The sequence below is a fragment of the Rhinoraja longicauda genome, chromosome 26 (assembly GCF_053455715.1).
Source record: "Rhinoraja longicauda isolate Sanriku21f chromosome 26, sRhiLon1.1, whole genome shotgun sequence".
NCBI classification, from domain to species: domain Eukaryota; kingdom Metazoa; phylum Chordata; class Chondrichthyes; order Rajiformes; family Arhynchobatidae; genus Rhinoraja; species Rhinoraja longicauda.
In genome coordinates this window covers 23,711,921-23,729,489 of record NC_135978.1, presented here as the reverse complement: position 1 = coordinate 23,729,489, position 17,569 = coordinate 23,711,921, and the positions used below count along the sequence as shown (strand labels likewise).

Here is a 17,569-nt window from a genome sequence, read left to right as displayed (position 1 = left end):
TAAATTAATTTCCTCTGTTTATTGCAGTCTACTCTGTAGCAATACACAAAAAGATTTGAGGCAGAAACCTAGCACACTGCATAATTTCCCTTTCTTCAATTTGCTGCTGTTGGTGAGAAGTCCGATTCACTGATAAGTTATTTATACAAGCTGAAACCATGGATGTGTGCAGGTACGAGACAAAAAAGCAGCCCAGAAATGCTGCTATGAAAAAAGAAAGTTACAGGAGATGATCTATTTTAAAAAGAAAGTGAAATCATAATATATTCTTTCCCCAGCAAGAACCATAACATTTGCAACACTTCATTTCAAATCTAGTGCATTTACAGAAGATGCTGATCTCACCCAAGTAAGGCCGTTGAATACATTCAGGACCTCTTGTTCTGTGATCGGCTGATTTGTGGCCTCTGGATTAGCCTTGGATGCTGGTGTTAGAATGGAGTTGATGTAAACATCAATCAGAGGGAGTAGCTGAGGATGCAGAGGTGTCGTAGTCTCGCACATCTGACGATAAATCCAATCCTAAAGGTATAGGTAATAAATAATGGTGAAAAATGAAGCATATCTTATAAATGACACCCAAAGTGGGTGAGATATGAAAAGTGAATGAGGACCAAAGGCACTGGGTTGCTACAAATGGGTTGATGCATTTCCCAAACCACATGTCCATCCAGACGTTGAACAGAATGTTCATTTGGCTTGGGAACATTACAGCAGGAATTTTAATCTCAGCCCTAGGACCTATATATTAAAAGTTTAATATTAATTATGGCATTTCACATTCACAAGCACAGAAATTTATCACCACCAATAATAGAAAAAAATAACCCCGAGAAGGAAGACACACTTTAGGCAGCAATGCCGTGGTAGGATTTCAATATATCCACCATGCTACAAAAAGACACTGCACAGAAACTTTATTTTATTTTCTAACTCTGGGGAATGGGGGGGAATTTTTGTCTAAGCCATGCATCAGTCAGCTGCTGACTCAAATGCAAGTTGAAAGACTGCAGCCTTTGATCCAAAGATGAATGTCAGATCACAATTCTCTGCCATCATTGACCATCTCCACTTCGATAACATCCCTGCTTTTGTTCATGCTGCCGATTCTCTCACTTATGCTTTTGTTGCTTCATCATTTTAATACTTCATTACACACTTGGCAAGGTTGAGGTCATCAAATGTCTGCCATCCTAAACTTGCACCAAGTGCTATTTTCTCATTGTTTCCACACACTGGGTTCTAAATATGCAACGCCTTTATTTTAAAATTCTCATCTGTTTTAAATCCCTTTAAGGCCATCATCTCGATCTCCAATCCTCTGGTCCATTACCCTCAGAAGCACCCCGAACCCTCAAATTCAGGCATCTTAATCTCCAACTTTAATCAATAAATCAGTATCAGACATGCTTTCAAATGCTCAGACTATATTACGCATCCTCTGATGCAGCATGATGGTGCAGAAGTTAATACTGCTGTCTCATTGATTCAGAGACATGGGTTTGATCTTCACCTTGGGTGATGTTGAATGGAATTTCCATGTTCTCCCGTGATTGATTCCCCCCCCCCCTCCCCCCAGATGCTCCAGTTTCCTCCCATCTGCCGATGATGAGCTGGTTGATTTTTAAAAAATTGGTTAACTGCCCTCATATAGGTGGGTGACAGGAAATCCATGCGAGGATGGGATGGGGAACTGATAAGGGATTAGTGCAGGTGGGTCGGTGTGGAAATGGTGTACCAAAGGGTTCGTTTCCATGTTGCATGATTTTATAACTCATCAATACTTTCTCTTTGACCTAGTTTTTGGTCATCTGCCCCAATATTTTTTAGGGAACAAAGAAATTGAAGTGCGGGTCTATTCTTAAACGGTACAACATGGACTTGAAGGATGAATGGCCTCCTTGTGTGGTGTAATGATTCTATGAAACAATGATTCTTTCAGGATTTATATACCTGTGTGCATCTGGGGATATTAAAGGTGCTACAAGCACTGTTCACAACAACCATCCATGTTCAAACTGCGATCATATTGTCCACAATAAATCACATTTTTGAATACACTAAATGCAAGCAAAAAATAATTCAGTACCTTGATAGAAACTTTGTGCTTGGTGAAAGCACGACTTCTTAACAGCTGGTAAATACAGTGTATGGGCAGGAACCCAGTGATGATGGCACTCAGATTACTGGTAACAGGTACTCGCACAGCGTGGGCAGTCACTACCTAAATTAGAACAAACGATAAGCTGTAACAAGCACATCACTGAATTTATTATTCACAGTTCAAGTTCTCTGTATCAAAATTTAACCGACACACTATATTATAGTACAATAGTAGGAAAGCGATTTCTACTCGTCATTCTTCCCAATACCAAATTCCCGAATTAAAAACAGAACATGTTGGAAATATTCAGCGGGTCAGCCAGAAACCTTGGAAAGAGAAAAAGTTAACATTTAAGGTTGATTACTTACCATGAGAATTTGGGCAAGATAGAAAAAAAAGTTTAAATTTACAGGGATGTGCACACATCTGCGTGTAAAGTAGCGGGAGTGGGAGGGGTGTGAAAGGAAGCAAAAGAAAGGGGAAACCTGTAACTTGGTGGAGCATATGAGTGATTGACTGGTGTAAGAAGGAACTGCAGATGCTGGTTTACACTGAAGATAGACACAAAATGCTGGAGTAACTCAGGATCCGAAACGTCACCCATTCCTTCCATCCAGAGATGCTGCCGGTCCCGCAGAGTTACTCTGACATTTTGTGTCTATCTTCGAGTGATTGAATGCATGTGGTGGCAGTGCCGTCACTGAAAGAAGGTAATAAAGATATTTCTGGAGAGATACGAATAGAAGGCAAGTGAAATCTGAAACATCAGAAAATGAAAACCAAACAAATTCTGGAGATGCAAAAAAGTTAACCGATTGCCTGAAATTATTACATTCAATTCAAAAGCAAAATTCTGCAGATGCTGGAAATCTGAAATAAAGACAAAATACTAGAAATGCTCAGGTCAGTTTTGATGAAAAGTCATTTCAACAGAAATTCCAACCACTTCCTTACCACTTATGCTGTCTGACCTACTGATTATTTCTATTACTTTCTGTTTTTAATGCAATGTTCTATTCTAAAGGACATAAGATGCCTAGTTTGAAAATAAAGTGCTATTCTTTCAAGCTGCACTGAACGAAAAAGGAAAAACAAAATGCAGTTTGATTTCCCCAAAGAAGAGGAAACCACATTGTGAGTACAAATGCTTGAGATACAAAGGAGAAAGTGTTGCATCTCCTGTGGTTGCATGGAATGGTTGCCTCAAAAAACAAATGGGTACTTGAGGAGCTGGACGAGTGATCTCAGGCATCATGGTGGTATCATTTTAGAGAATGTGGCTGCTGGTGGGTAGGAAAGTGACACAAAAGGGAACTCTATCCTTGTTCTGAGTGTGACAGCAAGAGATCAGAAGTGCAGGAAATAGAACAAATGTGGTTGAGTGTCTTGCCAATCATTCTGGGAGGAAACAGATTTTGAGGAAATGGAAGACTTAGCAAAGCAGTGCTGTGAAAGGTGGCATTGTCAATAGACAATAGACAATAGGTGCAGGAGTAGGCCATTCAGCCCTTCGAGCCAGCACCGCCATTCAATGCGATCATGGCTGATCACTATCAATCAGTACCCCGTTCCTGCCTTCTCCCCATACCCCCTCACTCCGCTATCCTTAAGAGCTCTATCCAGCTCTCTCTTGAAAGCATCCAACGAACTGGCCTCCACTGCCTTCTGAGGCAGAGAATTCCACACCTTCACCACCCTCTGACTGAAAAAGTTCTTCCTCATCTCCGTTCTAAATGGCCTACCCCTTATTCTCAAACTGTGGCCCCTTGTTCTGGACTCCCCCAACATTGGGAACATGTTATCTGCCTCTAATGTGTCCAATCCCCTAATTATCTTATATGTTTCAATAAGATCCCCCCTCATCCTTCTAAATTCCAGTGTATACAAGCCCAATCGCTCCAGCCTTTCAACATACGACAGTCCCGCCATTCCGGGAATTAATCTAGTGAACCTACGCTGCACGCCCTCCATAGCAAGAATATCCTTCCTCAAATTTGGAGACCAAAACTGCACACAGTACTCCAGGTGCGGTCTCACCAGGGCCCGGTACAACTGTAGAAGGACCTCTTTGCTCCTATACTCAACTCCTCTTGTTACGAAGGCCAACATTCCATTGGCTTTCTTCACTGCCTGCTGAACCTGCATGCTTCCTTTCATTGACTGATGCACTAGGACACCCAGATCTCGTTGAACTCCCCCTCCTCCTAACTTGACACCATTCAGATAATAATCTGCCTTTCTATTCTTACTTCCAAAGTGAATAACCTCACACTTATCTACATTAAACTGCATCTGCCATGTATCCGCCCACTCACACAACCTGTCCAGGTCACCCTGCAGCCTTATTGCATCTTCCTCACAATTCACACTACCCCCCAACTTAGTATCATCTGCAAATTTGCTAATGGTACTTTTAATCCCTTCGTCTAAGTCATTAATGTATATCGTAAATAGCTGGGGTCCCAGCACCGAACCTTGCGGTACCCCACTGGTCACTGCCTGCCATTCCGAAAGGGACCCATTTATCCCCACTCTTTGCTTTCTGTCTGTTAACCAATTTTCTATCCATGTCAGTACCCTACCCCCAATACCATGTGCCCTAATTTTGCCCACTAATCTCCTATGTGGGACCTTGTCGAAGGCTTTCTGAAAGTCGAGGTACACCACATCCACTGACTCTCCCTTGTCAATTTTCCTAGTTACATCCTCAAAAAATTCCAGTAGATTTGTCAAGCATGATTTCCCCTTCGTAAATCCATAACATATACACAGAGACTTGGGGAGAACGGAATGGAGTTCTTACGGGAAACAGCACGGGAGGAAATTAGTTGAAGCAGCTGAGGGAGTCTGGGTTGGCTGCACCAAACATGATTAAAATGGCTTTTAGCCATGTCTGTGCCATTTCTTGCTCCTCTGTTCTGTACAGAGGCTTCTTGATTTGCTAAGTATTTCTTGCCAAATTCCTGATCATGGTTTCAAGAACTGCTGAGATTATTCGCCAGTAGCTAGCGGGATGAACTATTGCTACACATAATGTCGATGTGTGTGTGAAATGAAACTCTCTCAAAACCTGGACATTCTACTAAACCAAGGAGCAAACAAAAGGACCAAATACATTCTCTTATTTTCAAACGTGCACTGAGGGATTTTATTTTGTATTTTAAGGTTAAAAAAAGGGAGCACAGAGTTCTAACTCTGAAGCCTATGGTAGAGGTGAAGGCACGAGTGGCTAACGATCACCAATAAGATACATAATCTTGCTTGGCTGGCGTCTCACACAACATACAGCAGCTCAGGGATCATTGCTACAAAAGAAGGCACTTTGCCGCATCCAGACTGCCCAAATTGTAAAAATATAAATCTATTAGGGGTGAAAAAAAATTAAGTCTGTTTCATAAATGTATCTTCATTTAGTTTGTGTGCAAGCCAAACTCTGCCTCCCCCACACAAGCAAGCGTAATGCCAGATTCACCCACCTATACTATTCTATGACTAATCATGATTAGTCATATTCTATGTTCTATGACTGCTTCTGCTTGATTAGCAACTGTGAATATTTCCTCCAATTTTGCATCACCTGTTCCCTGCTAGAGTGCATCTCCATAGCAGTTGGCTGGTATTTTTCTCAAATGACTGTCCTTTACATGGTGTAAGAAAATAACTGCAGATGCTGGTACAAATCGAAGGTATTTATTCACGAAATGCTGGAGTAACTCAGCAGGTCAGGCAGCATCTCAGGAGAGTAGGAATGGGCGACGTTTCGAGGTCGAGACCCTTCTTCAGACTGATGTCAGGGGAGGCGGGACAAAGGAAGGATAAAGGTGGAAACAGGAAGACATTGGGAGATCTGGGAAGGGGAGGGGAAGAGAGGGACAGAGGAACTATCTAAAGTTGGAGAGAGAGTCTGGGTCAAAATGTGGTCGTAGAGCAGGAGGGCACGAGAAATCACAGAGGGGGAGCAGCGAGAGAGCATGTTGCTAAACCCTCGTCGGAGAACTTCTTCAAAGTGGACAAACCTTGAAGAGAAATCGCAGTGGAGCAACAGGTAGTGTAAGAAAATAACTGCAGATGCTGGTACAAATCGAAGGTATTTATTTGCAAAATGCTGGAGTAACTCAGCAGGTCAGGCAGCATCTCAGGAGAGAAGGAATGGGCGACGTTTCGGGTCGAGACCCTTCTTCAGACTGATGTCAGGGGGGCGGGACAAAGGAAGGATATAGGTGGAGACAGGAAGACATGGGGAACCATTAGCAGGTAAGATACTACCTTCACCTAATGACCGTACATACACACATTTCATTCGAAATTTACTGCATGGAAATCATATGCAAAAATCCTGGCCAATTGCCACCAGGATTGCAAAAAGCTGGAACGTGCTTTTGTCCTAGAACAGATGACGTACAGTGCATTCAGAAAGTATTTAGACCCCTTCGCTTTTTCCACATTTTGTTATGTTACAGCCTTATTTTAAAATAGATTAAAATCATTTTTTATCATCAATCTACACACAATATCCCACAATAAAAAAGCAAAAACAGGTGTTTAGAAATTTATGCAAAGTAATTAAAAAGAAATAACTGAAATATCACATTTCCATAAGTATTCAGAGACCATTTACTTATGTACATTGTTGAGGCACCGTTGGCAGCGATTACAGCCTCAAGTCTTCTTGGGTATGACGCTACAAGCTTGGCACACCTGTATTTGGGTAATTTCTCCCATTCTTCTCTGCAGATCCTCTCAAGCTCTGTCAGGTTGGATGGGGAGCATCGATGCAAAGCTATTTTCAGGTCCCTCCAGAGATGTTCGATCGGTTCAAGTCCGGGCTCTGGCTGGACCACTCAAAGACATTCACAGACTGGTCACAAAGCCTTAGCTGCGTTGTCTTAGCTGTGTGCTTAGGGTCATTGTCTTGTTGGAAGGTGAACCTCCACCCCAATCTGAGGTCCAGAACACACTGGATCAGGTTTTCATCAAGGATCTCTCTGTACTTTGTTCATCTTTCCCATGATCCTGACTAGTCTTCCAGATCCTACCGCTGAAAAACATCCCCAGCATGATGCAGCCACCAGCATGCTTCACCGTAGGTATGGTATTGGCCGGGGGATATGCGGTGCCTGGTTTCCTCCAGATGTGACGCTTGGCATTCAGGCCAAAGAGTTCAATCTTGGTTTCATCAGACCAGAGAATCTTGTTTCTCATGGTCTGAGAGCCTTTTAGCAAACTCCAAGTGGGTTGTTATATGCCTTTTACTGAGGAGTGGCTTCCGTCTGGCCACTCTACCATAAAGGCCTGATTGGTGGAGTGCTGCAGATATAGTTGTCCTTCTGGAAGGTTCTCCCATCTTTACAGAGGAACTTTGGAGCTCTGTCAGAGTGACCAGCGGGTTCTTGGTCACCTCCCTGACCAAGGCCTTTCTCCCCCGATTGCTCAGTTTGGCTGGGCTGCCAGTTCTTTGAAGAGTCCTGGTGGTTCCAAAGTTCTTCCATTTAAGAATGACGGAGGCCACTGTGCTCTTCGGGATCCGGCAATGCTGCAGAAATTGTTTTATACCCTTCCCCAGATCCGTGTCTCGACACAATCGTGTCTCGGAGGTCTACGGACAATTTCTTCACCTTCATGGCTTGGTTTTTGCTCTGACATGCACTGTCAACTGTGGGACCTTAGGTGTGTGCCTTTCCAAATCATGTCCAATCAATTTAATTTACCACTGGTGGACTCCAATCAAGTTGTAGAAACATCTCAAGGATAATCAATGGAAACAGGATGAACCCAAGCTGAATTTTGAGTGTCATAGCAAAGGGTCTGAATACTTATGTAAATGTAATATTTCAGTTATTTCTTTTTAATTACTTTGCAAAATGTTGTAAACACCTGTTTTTGCTTCTTCATTCTGGGGTATTGTGTATAAATTGATGATAATTTTTTTTTCATGCATTTTAAAATAAGGCTGTAATGTAACAAAATGTGGAAAAAGTGAAGGGGTCTGAATACTTTCTGAATGCACTGTAACTCTAAATAGACTGGGATTGAACATGATCTGTGGTGAATCTGTGGTTCAGTGCTTATCAGAGCAGCAATATAGTGCATGTGAGGAAGAAAAAGTTAAGTTAATTACACTTTAATGCCATCCTCTGTGGCACCATTCCAAGCGCATTTGTCTCTGGGTGTTAATCCTTCAACTAAAACAAAAGTAAACTGGTTAGCCAATTTATTGCTATATGGGGTATAAAATGGTGGCCATATTTTCTCACAAAGCAACAGTGGTCATAGTTGGAATATTTTTGTGAGATGCGATGAATGATCTGTGAAGAGACGTGCAAATGAAACTTCTCTAGGTCATCAGCAAACAGAATGAAAGTTTCAAGACAAGTAAAGTGAAATAAACGTTAAAGGTAAATATGCAAACCCACCTGTTCAGTAAATATCTCTTGTGTGAAAATGGTTTTCATTCTATTCAGCGAGCTTGGCTTAATTGCAATCTAAGAAATAAATAAGAAAGCAAAAATAAAGTCTTCTAACAATAAAGAACAGGTAGGTAATCTTTGGCCTGAAAACAGCCTTAAAACTTCATCTCCAAACAACTGAAATCGACATAGTTAATATTTAAGGGCATTTTTTTGTTTTTATCTGATGGAATTTCTAACCTACACAACAGCGAAACACTTCTCTGCTGTCTTACCCTACAGTCCTGCTGTAGTGTAAGATTAATTTACTCCAAGAGAGAAAAACAAAATCATAACAGCAAGTGCAGCAAATTGGAAATAAAACAGAAAATACTACAAAATGCCCAGCTAGAAATTGAGTTAATGTTCCAGGTCAAAAAACCTAATTTCGAACTGGAAAAATGAGCAAAGAAGTAAATTTTAAGTTGCAGAGAGGGTTGGGAAAGGATTGATATGACAAAGGGAATACCTCTGTTAGAGCGAGGCTAGTGTTGCCCAGATAATAATGATGTTTAAAGAATGAATGAATGAATGTTTATTGGCCAAGTATGCATATACAAGGAAAGTGCCTTGGTGAAAATAAACCAGAGCAAAAAAGAGACTACAGACTTTGGTTATTGAGTAGAACTATCACTCGTGGAAAAAAAGCTGTTTTTATGTCGGGCTCTGGCTGCTTTGACAGTCCGGTGTCTCCTTCCAGAGGGAAGGGCTTCAAAGAGTTTGTGGCCAGGGTGAGAGGGGTCAGAGATGATCTTGCCCGCTCGCTTCCTGGCCCTTGCAGTGTACAGTTCGTCAATGGGGGGAAGGTAACAACCTTCTCAGCTGTGCGAACGATCCATTGCAGCCTCCGGATGTCGTGCTTGGTGGCTGAGCCAAACCAGACCATGATGGAGAAGGTGAGGACGGACTCAAGGAAGGAGACTCCGGACTGTCAAAGCAGTATAGAATTAGACCATCATTGCCTGTGGCAGATTGTGTTTCTTCAGTTGCCGCAGTTGGGCCTTTTTGACTGTGGAGTTGATGGTGGCCCCCCATTTAAGGTCCCTGGAGATGATGGTTCCAAGGAACTTAAATGACTCCACAGATGTGACTATGGTGTTGTTGATGGTGAGTGGGGGGAGGGGAGGGGGATCTCTTTGAAAGTCTACAATTAGTTCTACTGTCTTGAGAGCATTGAGCTCCAGGTTGTTGTGATGGCACCAGGACGCCAGCTGTGTCACTTCCCCTCTGTAGGCAGATTCCTCCCTATCCTGTATAAGAAAATAACTGCAGATGCTGGTACAAATCGATTTATTCACAAAATGCTTGAGTAACTCAGCAGGTCAGGCAGCATCTCGGGAGAGAAGGAATGGGTGACGTTTCGGGTCGAGACCCTTCCCCATCCTGGATCAGTCCAATCAGGGTTTTGTCATCCGCAAACTTGAGGAGCTTGACAGAGGAGTCTGTGGAGGTGCAGTCGTTGGTGTAGAGAGAGTAAAGGAGAGGGGAGAGTACGCAGCCTTGCGGAGCTCCTATGCTGAGGGTCCAAGATGTGCTTTCCCAGCCTCACATGCTGCTTCCTGTCCGTCAGCAAGTTGATGATCCACTGACAGAGGTGTTCAGGCAGTCAGCTGGGAGAGTTTGTAGTTTAGTAGCTCTGGCACAATGGTGTTAAAAGCAGAGCTAAAGTCCACAAACAGAATGCTGGCATAGGTCCCCTTGCGGTCTAGGTGCTGGAGGATGAAGTGCAGGCCTAGATTGACTGCGTCGTCCACCGATCTATTGGCCCTATATGCAAACTGCAGGGGATCCAGCAGGGGGTTTGTGATGTTTTTCATCTGGGCTAGCACAAGTCTTTCAAAGGTCTTCATGACTACAGAGATAAGTGCGAAGGCCTGTAGTCATTAAGACCAGTGATCCTTGCCTTTTTGGATACAGGGACAATAGTGGAAACCTTGAAGCAGGCAGGGACAGTGCAGGTTTGCAGGGACTGGTTGAAAATGCCAGTTGTTTGGCACAGAGCTTTAGGGTGGAGGGGGAAACATTGTACGGTCCTGGAGATTTACAGCTTTTTTGTTTTCTGAATAGCCTCTCCACCTCTGCAATTTCTATTGTTAAACTGTGAATTGCTGCTTGGGGAGGAGTGGGTGGGGACGGATCCAGTTTTTGCAAACTGGAGTCGGTCTTTGAGTACGTGCGAAGTGGTGATTGGGGGTGGGGTCCCAGGATTATGTTTCTGTTTCTCGAACCTGCAGTAAAACTCGTTCAGGTCGTTGGTCAGCTGACAATTGTCCAAGGAGCGTGGGGTTTTCCTCTTGTACCTGATGATTTCTTGCAAGCCCTTCCAAATTGAAGCGTCATTAGCTGAGAACTTGCATCCTCAGCTTCTCAGAGTACCTTTCCTTGGTAGCTCTGATTTCTCTTCTCAGCTTGTAGAAGTCTGTATCCCCGCTCCTGTAGGCCTCATCTTTTGACTGGTGGAGCTGTCTGAGTTCTGCTGTGAACCAGGGCTTGTTGTTGTTGAACCAGATCCGGGTCTTCATGGGAATGCAACCGTCCTCGCAAAAGCTGACATAGGATGTCAGTGTATGTGTACTCATTGAGGCTTGTGGTTGCTTCCCTGAACACATTCCAATCAGTGCAGTCAAAGCAGGACTGTAGTTTTTCAATGCCCTCGCTTGTCCACCTTTTCGTTGTTCTGACCACAGGTTTAGCAGATTTTAGTTTCTGCCTGTGGGTTGGAATAAGGTGAACTAAACAATGATCGGAGAGACCCTAGAACCACCTGGTTTATAAATTAAGAGAATAAATTAGAGACGGTAAAACAGGAGAGTATGTGAAATTTATGAAATGCAAGTATAAATTGTCCCTGAAAGCTGCAACCAAAAATGAATGCTGGAAATTTCCAGCACATCAGGTGGAGACAAAAAATAAGTTAATATTATTATGCTATCCTCCCATCATCTAATATTCATAAACTTGACCTTGTGCAACTTCTTGTGACCCGTATGCTATTTCACCTCATTTAACAACCCATTAGTCTTGTCTTCACTGACACCCCACATTTCATTTTACCGAAGGTGCAATATAAATGCAAAATGATGTTTCGGGCAAGAACCCTTCTTTAGACCAATTGCGGTGGGGTGGAGGTGGGTGGTGGTGAAGAAAGCTGGAAAAGAGATGGGGGCAGGACAAACCCTAACAAGTGACAGGTAGATGCAGGCCGGGGGGGGGGGGGGGGGTGTTCTGATTGTGAGATGGTTGTACAAAGGCCAAATATTAAAAGACAAAAAGTTTGAGATAAGGATAGAAGAGGTATAGATTGTGATGCCAGGGGGAGAAATATAGGTGTAAGTGGTGGGGGAAGGAGAGAAATTAGTGCAAATCCAGGTGGGGTACTGGGAAGAGAGGATGGGCTAGTTGCAGATTAGTTGCCTAAAATTGGAGAATTCAAATTCATTAGGTTACCAAAGCCAAAGAAGAGGTGCTGTCCCTTCATTTTGCAAGTGGCCTCACTCAGGCAATGGAGGAAGCCAAGGACAGAAAGATCAGATTGGGAATGGGAGTTAAAATGGTGAGCAACCAAGAGATCCAGCAGGCCTTGCAGGCCGATCGCAAGTGTTCAGCGATGCGATTGCCTAGTCTGTGCTCACTGATATAAAGGAAGCCACATTGTTCAAAAGGTCATAAAGTCATAGGTGCAGAATTAGGCCATTCAGCCCATCAGGTCTACTCTGCCATTCAATCTTTCCCTCTCAACCCCATGCTTCTTCCTTCTCCCCATAACCCCCAACATCTAATAGAAAGAGTTGGGCGATGTTGCCAGTGTATGGTTAAATACAACATTTTCCCACCAATAATGATTTATGCTCACAGCGAACTTCAAGCCTCAGTTCAGTTGGAACAACATCACACCCGAGTGACTAATAGAAGATGATTACCTCCCCAGATGGAGTAATCATTGGTCTGCAACCTCTCGTTTATGCCCTGGTGATGATCGTATCTGCAGTGTGAATCAGATCACCTACGTGATGAACAACCCAACTAAATAAGGTGCTTGTGCATCCATAGTGAATATCTTTAAAATATTTGTTCTAAAAAAGAAACCTTTAGCTAAAGAGTAAATGCTTTCAACTGCTTGACCTAAACATACAATGGAAAAATAATTTACCTTCATACCCAAAGTTGAACACACCAAGTCGATGATGGCACTAAGTTGGTTGCTATGGAAATACATTGCAACCAAAAGCAGCATCTCACCGAACGAAGCAGAGACTCCTGTAGTACTGAAACATAAATAAGAAAACAGTATCAATTTCCCCCATCTAATTGGGGAAAGCATTATCCTGTCATTGTGGAAGGAGAGACTAGAGAACAGTGTGACAAAACATGATCTAATTTCCAACCTGTTCTGACAGATCTAAAAAAATCATTCTACATAATTACTTCTTCTCCCTGCACTTCTCTCCACTCCCCCAATTTTGGTGCTCCATTCCTTCTCATCAAATGCTGAAGTTGTGAGACACACTACGAGGCTGCTCCTAGAACTTCACTAACAGTGTGGGAATTGACTATCTCAAATGCATTGCATAATTATTTTGGGAGCCTTGAAATATCAAAAGCACTGCATATTTGTCATTGCTGAAATGGACAAATATCTCAAAACCAGAAGAGGAAACTTCAGAATTGGACAGACATTTGATTTTCTGGCCTCTTAAAAAAAAAAGTGCTTGCACTGATGAAGAACCCACCCACAACCCAAGGACTTTAATCAGCAAATTACATTTGAACATACTTACTTTTAGAACATAAGAAAAGCAACAGCCAATTCACACAGAACAAGATCTGGCCCAGCAAAGTGATATATCCACATCATCTTTTGTGCTTCATTGATATTTTAAAAATAATTCTAACTGACAGGACAGATTTGGCATTAGTTTTATGGTTCATCTAAGTGGTGCTCGATTATTTTTTTGCAAAAATGGTGCAGCAACATTGTTTCAAAGCATAAATATGTAAAAATTGATATCTGAATTGCAAAACCCTAGAACCATTTTGAAAGATGTAGTCATTTTGTTAAAGTTGCATCACCTTGTCTCTGGGCCAAATGGGAGTTTTAACCCAAGATCTGATTTAATTTGTAAATTGTAAAGATATTATGAAAATTAAATTGAAAACATTGAGACAACAGTTAATCTTACCTTTCAAAATATGCTTCTTCCCTGATCATCCAGCTTAACCACATCACTGTTATTTGCTCCTGTTCGGGTGTGCTAGAAACAAAATTTAAGTACGAAAGTCTGAACACCAGGCTCAAATTTGTATGATTAGTCTTTTTTCATTCTCAATAATAGTATCCATAAAGTTAATCTGTAAATCGAATCAGTAATAAAGAAAGCAAATGCATTGCTGGCATTTATTGCGAGAGGGTTTGTATACAAAAATAGGAATGTAATGCTGAAGCTCAACAAGGCGCTGGTCAGGCTGCATTTGGAATATTGTGAGCAATTTTGGGCACCTATCTGAGGAAGGATGTGCTGGCTCAGTGAAGAAAGCGAATGGTATGTTGGCATTCATAGCAAGAGGATTTGAGTTCAGGAGCAGGGAGGTTCTGCTGCAGTTGTACAGGGCCTTGGTGAGACCGCACCTGGAGTATTGTGTGCAGTTTTGGTCTCCTAACCTGAGGAAAGACGTTCTTGCCTTAGAGGGAGTACAGAGAAGGTTCACCAGATTGATCCCTGGGATGGCGGGACTTTCATATGAGGAAAGACTGGATAGACTGGGCTTGTACTCGCTGGAATTTAGAAGACTGAGGGGGGATCTTATAGAAACATATAAAATTCTTAAGGGGTTGGAGAGGCTAGATGCGGGAAGATTGTTCCCGATGTTGGGGGAGTCCAGAACCAGGGGTCACAGCTTAAGGATAAGGGGGAAGTCTTTTAGGACCGAGATGAGAAAACATTTCTTCACACAGAGAGTGGCGAGTCTGTGGAATTCTCTGCCACAGAAGGTAGTTGAGGCCAGTTCAATGGCTATATTTAAGAGGGAGTTAGATGTGGCCCTTTTTGCTAAAGGGATCAGGCGGTATGGAGAGAAGGCAGGTACAGGCTACTGAGCTGGATGATCAGCCATGATCATATTGAATGGCGGTGCAGGCTTGAAGGGCCGAATGGCATACTCCTGCACCTATTTTCTATGTTTCTATGGCTCTGGAGAGGGTCCAGAGGAGGTTACAAGAATTATCCCAGGAATGAGTAGGTTAACATATGATGACTGTATGAGTACACATTGGCATTGGGCCAGTACTCGCTGGAGTTTAGAAGCATGAGGGTGGGAGGGACCTCATTGAAACGTGCAGAATAGTCAGCGGCTTGGATAGCGTGGATATGGAGAGGATGCTTCCACCAGTGGGAGTCTAGGACTAGAGGTCATAGCCTCAGAATTACAGGACATTCTTTTAGGAAGGAGATGAGGTGAAATTTCTTTAGTCAGAGGTGAATCTGTGGAATTCTTTGCCACAGAAGGATGTGGAGGCCAAGTCAGTGGATATATTTAAGGTAGAGATAGATAAGATTCTTGATTAGTACAGGTGTCAGAGGTTATGGGGAGAAGGCAGGAAAATGGGGTTAGGAGGGTGAGATAGATCAGCCATGATTGAATGGCAGAGTAGACTTGATGGGCCCAATGGCCTCATTCTGCTTCTATCACTTATGATCTTATGAAAACTGGATGATTCTCACACCAGAATGATGAATTTAATCAATGTTATTAGCCAAGTATGGATACATACAAGGATTTTGCCTTGGTGCTTTGCTCGAAAGGATAACAACACGATATGCAGTCGACAATTAAAAATAAAACATTATAATTTAAACATGTGAAGAATAAAATAAAATACCAGAACTAATGGAGGCTACAGACTTTTGGCTGTTGAGTAGAGCTGCTGCTCATGGGAAAAAGCTGTTTTTATGTCTGGCTGTGGCTGCTTTGACAGTCTGGAGTCGCCTCCCAGAGGGAAGGGCTTCGAAGAGTTTGTGGCCAGGGTGAGAGGGGTCAGAGATGATCTTAACCACTCGCTTCCTGGCCCTTGCAGTGTACAGTTCGTCAATGGGGGGAAGATTGCAGCCAACAACCTTCTCGGCTGATCGAACGATGCGCTGCAGCCTCTGGATGTCATGCTTGGTGGCTGAACCAAACCAGACCATGATGGAGAAGGTGAGGACAGACTCTATGATGGCAGTATAAAACTGGACCCTCATTGCCTGTGGCAGATTGTGTTTTCTCAGCTGCCACAGGAAGTACATTCTTTGTTGGACCTTTTTGACTTTGGAGTCGATGGTGGCCTCCCATTTTAGGTCCCTGGAGATGATGGTTCCAAGGAACTTAAATGACTCCACAGATGTGACTGTGGTGTTGACGGTGAGTGGGGGAAGGGGAGGGGGAGCTCTCCTAAAGTCTAAAATCAATTCCACTGTCTTAATAGAATTGAGCACCAGGTTGTTGCCATGGCACCAGGACGCCACCTGTGCCACTTCCTGCCTGTCGGCATATTCCTCCCCATCCTGGAACAGTCCAAACAGGGTGGTGTCATCCACAAACTTGAGGTTTGACAGAAGGTGTCTGTGGAGGTGCAATCGTTGGTGTAGAGAGAGTAAAGGAGAGGGGAGAGTACGCAGCCTTGCAGTGCTCCTTATGCTGAGGGTCAACGAGTCCGAGATGTACTTTCCCAGCCTCGCATGCTGCTTCCTGTGTGTCAGGAAGTTGGTGATCCACTGACAGAGAGGTTCAGGCACAGTCAACTGGGAGAGTTTGGAGTGTCGTAGCTCTGGCACAATGGTGTGGAATGCAGAGCTAAAATCCCCAAACAAAATCCTTGCAAAAGTGCAGGCCTGGGTTGACTGCATCATCCACTGATATATTTGCCCAGTATGCAAATTGCAGGGGGTCCATCAGCGGGTTTGTGATATTTTTCAGGTGGGCCAGCACGTCTTTCAAGGGTTTCCATGATTACAGTGCGACAGGCCTGTAGTCATTAAGACCAGTAATCCTTGGCTTTTTGGGTACGGGAACAATAGTGGAGACTGAAGCAGGCAGGGACAGTGCAGGTTTGCAGGGACTGATTGACTCACTTTTCTGTCATTAATTTGTTACTGTGACATGCAGGAGGTACTTCAATCATAGACAATGCAAGTTAATGGTTGCAATAATAAATACAATGATCTAAACAGCCTTTTCCTTATTTGTTCCCATATGAAACTGCTTTTACGTTTATTAGTTACTCAATAATTGCAGAAAACAAAATATAGAGATCACATAGCTAGAAATCATTACAGGATAATTATCAAATCAGGAGGTTCTACTTAACTATAAAAATAAGTGATTTGGCAGTCCTTTAAACCCATAATTAGATTCTAGCTTTAAATCTCTTTCCCTGCTTATCTGTTTAAACTATTTTTAATCATTCAGAGTTGACAACAGCTGTTGAGTGTGGATGCTGACATGTTGCCTTGATATTTTACGAGCATTCGGGGATAAATTCGGAATTGCTGGCAAATTCTTAGCTCAGCATATACATTTAAAATCAAACCTCAAAACCCATCACCCTTTTGTTACAATCAGTGTTGTGTGCTTTTAATTTTCCTTCACAATTTCCTTTTCTCACAGCTTGATGGTACAGTCTTGCCATGTTATGGTTAATTCTCAAGTACCTGTACCAAGTAAATTCTTAATTTGTAATTTTTTCTATGAAGCCAAGTCTGACTTCTGCTCTCACCATACATTTTGCTCCATCATAGGGATCACTAGGTAATTAACTGCATGGGTAACTTTAAGTAACTTGTATTGCAACATGACCCAACAACAGACTTGACTTACCTGACTAAACTGGGAAATGCCAGCAGCATGCAGAACGATAGGGACACAAAACGAACGCCAGCAGGGGTTGCTGGTGGACGGCTTGTCATTAGCTGCAGGAGTTGTTCAGCTTCTTCATCAGTGGGCCTAGATGACAAGATTATATGCAATAATGCGATAGATTCTG

General features: G+C 42.9%; 1 protein-coding gene across 2 annotated transcripts in view; it reads right to left on the bottom strand.

Moving 5' to 3' along the window:
• ints2 (integrator complex subunit 2) overlaps positions 1–17,569 on the bottom strand; it is a 64,141-nt gene that overhangs the window by 23,959 nt on the left and 22,613 nt on the right. For both annotated transcript variants that reach the window (XM_078422238.1, XM_078422239.1), the window contains exons 9-14: positions 17,404–17,529; positions 13,731–13,802; positions 12,701–12,815; positions 8,518–8,586; positions 2,090–2,224; positions 346–522 (exon numbers count right to left, since the gene is read on the bottom strand). In XM_078422238.1, coding sequence (XP_078278364.1) covers positions 346–522; positions 2,090–2,224; positions 8,518–8,586; positions 12,701–12,815; positions 13,731–13,802; positions 17,404–17,529 — 694 coding nt within the window. The remainder of the gene's footprint in view (positions 1–345; positions 523–2,089; positions 2,225–8,517; positions 8,587–12,700; positions 12,816–13,730; positions 13,803–17,403; positions 17,530–17,569) is intronic.